The sequence below is a fragment of the Dipteris shenzhenensis genome, chromosome 27 (assembly GCF_047967505.1).
Source record: "Dipteris shenzhenensis isolate YYH24624 ecotype China chromosome 27, Dip_SZ_1.0, whole genome shotgun sequence".
Lineage (NCBI taxonomy): Eukaryota > Viridiplantae > Streptophyta > Polypodiopsida > Gleicheniales > Dipteridaceae > Dipteris > Dipteris shenzhenensis.
This window is the reverse complement of record NC_141622.1, coordinates 8,461,050-8,466,361: the sequence shown is the minus strand read 5'-3', so window position 1 is coordinate 8,466,361 and position 5,312 is coordinate 8,461,050. Positions and strand designations below refer to the sequence as shown.

The 5,312-nt window shown below is 43.5% G+C and overlaps 1 protein-coding gene across 1 annotated transcript; it reads right to left on the bottom strand.

Annotated features, from left to right (window-relative positions):
• Positions 1 to 229: 229 nt before the first annotated feature.
• LOC147883824 (Nucleotide/sugar transporter family protein) lies at positions 230 to 1,865 on the bottom strand. The gene has a single exon (XM_087399184.1). It carries the CDS (start codon positions 1,786 to 1,788, stop codon positions 430 to 432), a length of 1,359 nt encoding a protein of 452 aa, XP_087255310.1. The 5' UTR covers positions 1,789 to 1,865; the 3' UTR covers positions 230 to 429.
• Positions 1,866 to 5,312: the final 3,447 nt, after the last annotated feature.

Below are 5,312 nucleotides of genomic sequence, written 5' to 3'. Positions count from 1 at the left end.
TAACGAAAGTGAGCATTCCCATTGAGATTAAGGGGGTCTAATTATGTTAAAATCTCTTAATGGCATGTAAAAGATGCTTGGAAATTGAAGGACCTTGTTGTAAGGGAAATAAGTTGAAATATAGAAAACAAGGGTTTAAGTGGGAGCGCCATTAAGTTGTTACTCATTTGAAAGCCCTTGAAAGGAATAAGCTATTGTAATTATAAGCTCAAAGAAAGGACGTCACAACTTCAAGAATTTTATGAAAAAAAATGAAATTTCTTGTTGAGATAACTGTATGCATAACATAATGTTACTGGAATTGGGTTGTTAGTAGCAACTTTAAAATAAGTGACAAAGTTATGTGAAGTTTACTAACATAACTAAAACTCACGCTGTGGATCACCGGTCTGCTTGTAATGGGTATGTAACGGTCGGAGGCGCCAGAGACTAAACTTGTTTTTCCTCCTTGGCCTTCTGATTAGCTTGAGAGTAGAGAAAGGTTCCTAGAATGGCTATGGCAGAACCGAGGGCATTGAGAGGGCGAATGGGATTTCTAAAAATGAGCACAGTGGCGATAATCACGACGACCCTCTTCATGGTGTTCCCTACAGAGAAGGTGAGAGGACTGATGCCATCCAGCGCCTGATAAGAAGACTGATTATAAAGATGATAGAAGACGCCTGACAGAAGCACCCACAAATGGAACGTTGATGCTTGCCCCACAGCCGCTATGGCTTCCTTATAACCTGCAACCCATTGAGATCCCTCGACGATAATGGACACCGGAACCAAATATGCAAGAGAGAGAATAGTAATCCATCCATAGAGGTTAATGCCATCGAATTGCTTGAAATCCTTTAGGCTCTTCTTCGAGTAAATATTACGCAGCACAAAGCCCACGTTGCTGATCATGGCTCCCCAAAGGCCGATGAAATTGAAGCTGACCTCTGTGACAGCGGCTAGAGAGCAGCCGAAGACGATGGGGAGGATGGAGAGCCAGACGAGAATGGGGTAAGTTTGGCCGAGGAAGCTGGAGAAGATCACGGAGAAGACAGGCTCTGCGGATTTGATGATGTGCGTGAAGGAGACAGCCACCTTGGAGAAGGAGACGCAGGCGGAGATGTGACCTACAGTGTGGAAGAAAGCCGGGATAGCAAGGGCAGTGAGGAACTCGTTGCTTACAGCAGGACAGGGCTGGAGCTTGAGCCCCCATAGCCCCAGCATCCAGAGCGCGCCTGCAAAGAGTTGAAAGGACGCAAGGAGCCATGGAAAAGGGAAAACGTTGAGCGCCTTCTTGTTGTAGACGTTGAAGATGACATTGTAGAGGTACCACAAACTAAAGTAGGTTCCAAGCTGAAACATGCCCATCGTCTTCTCCTGCGGGCTTTCTTGCTGCAATGCTTGCGAATCTGCTTCAGCTGATGCTCCATCTCCCAAGTTGGACGACTCTGCGGATGCACGGGATGCGGTCTTCGGCCATCTGTGGTGCCCCTTCGCCCCGAAGCCCAGATGGGCACAGGAAGATCCACTCTCGAGGACCAACAACGCATCCCGCTGGACGAAAGTAAGAGCTCGTCCGCCTGAGGAGCGACACCGATGGATGGAATCCAGAGCTCCTCCATCTCCTGCGGAAAGGGTTCTAAAGCTTCGCAGCGATGAACTCAGGAGGGGAAGGTGGCTGCAAGGCTGGGCGTTGCAGGATGGGAGGCGTGAATCCGGAGCGGCAAAGGAACAAGGAGAGTTACAGCGGTGTAGGAGAGAGGAAGCCATGGCTGCGGGGAGTGGCTTCGCCCAGGCACAATACATGGGAATGCGAACTTTTATGAGATGTCTGGTGACAGCACGCGTGTATAGCTCTAAGGTTCTTCCCCTAGATAAGGTTATGATGATATCTGATTGCCTTACACGTGCTGTGCCTTCAATCTTCATTTTGACTAGTCTATCTTTTTCATAGCGTGACATGTATGCCTCGTGTAGGTCATGTAGAAGATTAAGGGTCCATGTAAATCTAATTAATGACAAATAAAAGGAAGGTCGAAGCCCCAAAGTCGAGCCGCTGTTGGAAGTTTCCATTTCTTGGCATAGTTCATTCTTGTCTCGCATTCTCTGTGTTACGACTTTGGTGAGAGTATGGACTCTGGAGAGCATCGAGCAAGATGGAAATTCAGCGCAGCCGAAGATATGACCTAGCCTCATCTCCGACTAGCTTGGTCCGATGCATTTGGAAATACAGATACTGTAAAAGATGCACTCACACAATTACAGGAGCTGAAGCAATTGCCGTCAGAAATTGTATCAAAGTTCGGCGTCAAGTAAACGCATCTCTTGATGCGAGTCAACCAGAACACGCTAGAAGATCTCAAACTTTTTTTCCTATGGCCTCAGTTAGATGCAGACATATCTCAACGCACTCAGGAATCAGGATCAAGGTCCAGAAACCTTGAATGAAGCTTTGTTGATCGCTCAGAGGATTGAATTCAATTCGTCAAAGAAGCCGTCCAAAGTTCCTGTACTTCCTCGAATACTCCCACTCCATATCTTGGGCTGATCCCAATGGATATTGATCATGTGCATAATGCGCAGCAGTCACGACCACCATTTCGACGGCCGTTCCAACAGAAGGTGAAGTTACCAAACCGACACGCTCAAAGCAGACCAAGATGCTTCTTTTGCAACAAGTTTGGCCATGTAAAGAAGTATTGTCGTCAATTCTTGGCATCACAATCTGTCCAGAATGCCCAGATGAACGAAGAAGCATCTATTTCCCTGGTCTCGGGAAAAGAGCAGCTGGGACCGTGGAGAGAGTGACTGTAGAGTGACTGTTCCAGTTCCAAACTAACCTCTCAAAAGATCAATGGCATTCGTCATTGAAGCCCAATTCAAAGGTTCAAAAATTTTAGTTTTGGTGGACTCAGGTAGCTCTTTGACGACTGCTCACAAAAAATTTGTCGATGATGCTCAATTGCCGCAAGATGCTATTCCTCCAAGTGACGTTATGTTTGGTGACGCCCATACTTCTGTCCACTCTACATCAGGATGCAATGTTCTAATTTCTTTTGGATCTCAATACTTTCTTGTACAATCCACCGTGTTGACACATCAAATCTTTCCTGTCACAATTGGATGTGATTGGCTGACAGCACACAAGGCCATTATAGATTTTCAGAATCACGTTCTGCTCATACCCGAACATCTGCCAATTCCATGGATCTCTTCTCCAAGGTTCTCAGAAAAGGTTTCAGTTGCAACTATTGTCAAAGATGTTTATGTTCGGGCACAGATAAATCAATTGTTAGCCAAGTTTCCACAAGCTTTTGCTAGAGAGAAGCCAACAGTGACGACTGCCAATATTGTGCATGAAGTTCCTACAGCTGATGCGCGTCCAGTTTGTACAGCACAAAGGAGGAGATCACCTGAACAGATCAAGGAAATAAGAAAGCAAGTGGAGATAATGCTGAAGGAGAATATCATTAGATATTCCAAAAGCCCATGGGCCTGTGAGCCCCATTTAGTAAAGCAGCAGGATAATACATTCCGATTCTGTGTGGATTTCAGGCCATTGAACCAAGTAACTGTCAGAGATGAATATCCTTTGCCCCGACTGGATGACATTTTAGATTCACTGGCTCACTCAAAATATTTCACCTCTTATTTCACCTCTTTAGACTTGAAGTCTGGATATTGGCAAATACCAATGAAAGAGGAAGACAAATGTAAAACTGCCTTCAGGACCCCAGTTGGGCTCTATGAATTCAAGGTGATGGCATTTGGAATGTCAAATGCACCAGGGTCTTTTCGAAGACTCATGAACTTCGTCTTGCATGATTTGATTGTAAATGGCAAAGTAGTAGTATATCTGGATGATATTTTGGTACACACCACAACTTTGGAAGAACATTTGCAAGTGTTGAAGAAGTCTTGTTCCTATTTAAGAAATTTAATCTCAGGCTCAACAAAGCAAAGTGTCGCTTTGCCCAGACACAACTGAAGTACTTGGGGTTCATGATTTCGCAAGATGGAGTTCAACCAGATCCAGCAAATGTTCAAGCTCTCAATGAGTATCTTGTTCCAACAACGAAAAAGTAATTGCACAGGTTTGTAGGTATGTCTGGTTATAGTTCCAGATTCATTCAGGAATTAGCAACTTTATCTCATCCTTTGCGCAAATTACTACAGTCCAAAAATTTCCAATTGATGATAGAACATCAGAGATCATTTGACGCCATTCGTGAAGCATTAAAAAATGATGCGCTATTGCGCCATATTGATTTTACTAAACCTTTTTTAGTAAGAACAGATGCTTCAGATAAAGGGCTTGGGGCAGTACTCATGCAATAAGATCAGAAGGATCAATGGTGACCAATTTTTTATGCCAGTAGTCATTGTCTAATGCCCAATCCAACTATTTAGCCACAGAATTAGAGTGCCTTGCAGTAATCTGGGCAGTACAAAAATTCCATCCATACATTCAAGGATATAACTTCTATCTTCAAACAGACCATGTGGCGCTTGTGAGTATGCTCAACAAAAAAGAAGTTCATGGAAGATTAGCTCGATGGATCTTACTCCTCCAAGAGTACAACTTCGTAATCACTTACAGACCGGGCAACATGAATCAGATTGCTGATGCTCTTTCACGTGTTGATTATCAATCTTTCCAGATAGTTCTTGGTTCATCGTCACACTCACAGTTGCCAACAGCAAAACTTACACCTCTTCTTGTTCCTAGTGTCGATACCAGACTGCGGTCTATAACTGATTTACGGGTATTGCAAGCTCAAGATCCAAAACTAGCGTCCATCCTAGAACAGGTTAAAGTAGGTAAATGTCCACACATTTCCAAATTTGTGAGGATCTCCTTCCATGATGATGTTTTTGGAGGTCGCCTAGAATTTGTAAAGGTTCTAGAGAAAGTCGGAACCAAATTTTATTGGCCCAAGTTGAGAAGGTCAGTTCACAATTATATTCAGTCATGTCCGATCTGTCAGCTTTTTAAGTCTCCTACACAAAAATCCGCTGGACAACTAAAGTCTATCTCAGCCTCAGATTCATATATTTTTAGCAATGAATGTGTTCTATGTACTCTATGTAATTTATGCTTTCTATGCATTCTATGTTCTCAGCTTTGTATGTTTTCTAGCTTTGAATGCGTTGCATATTTTGGATGCATTGTATGCTTTTTATTCATCACATGATGCTTTATATGTTATCAACTTTGAATGCATTCTATGTTTTGAATACATTCTATGCTTTGTGTACATGTATGTTTTCAGTCCTCTATGCAACTTTGAATGCATTCTATGTTCTCGCCTTTGTGTGCATCGTATGTT

Coding starts and splice junctions, on each gene's coding strand:
- LOC147883824 (XM_087399184.1), bottom strand. CDS start 1,788: ATGTATTGTGCCTGGGCGAAGCCACTCCCCGCAGCCATGGCTTCCTCT.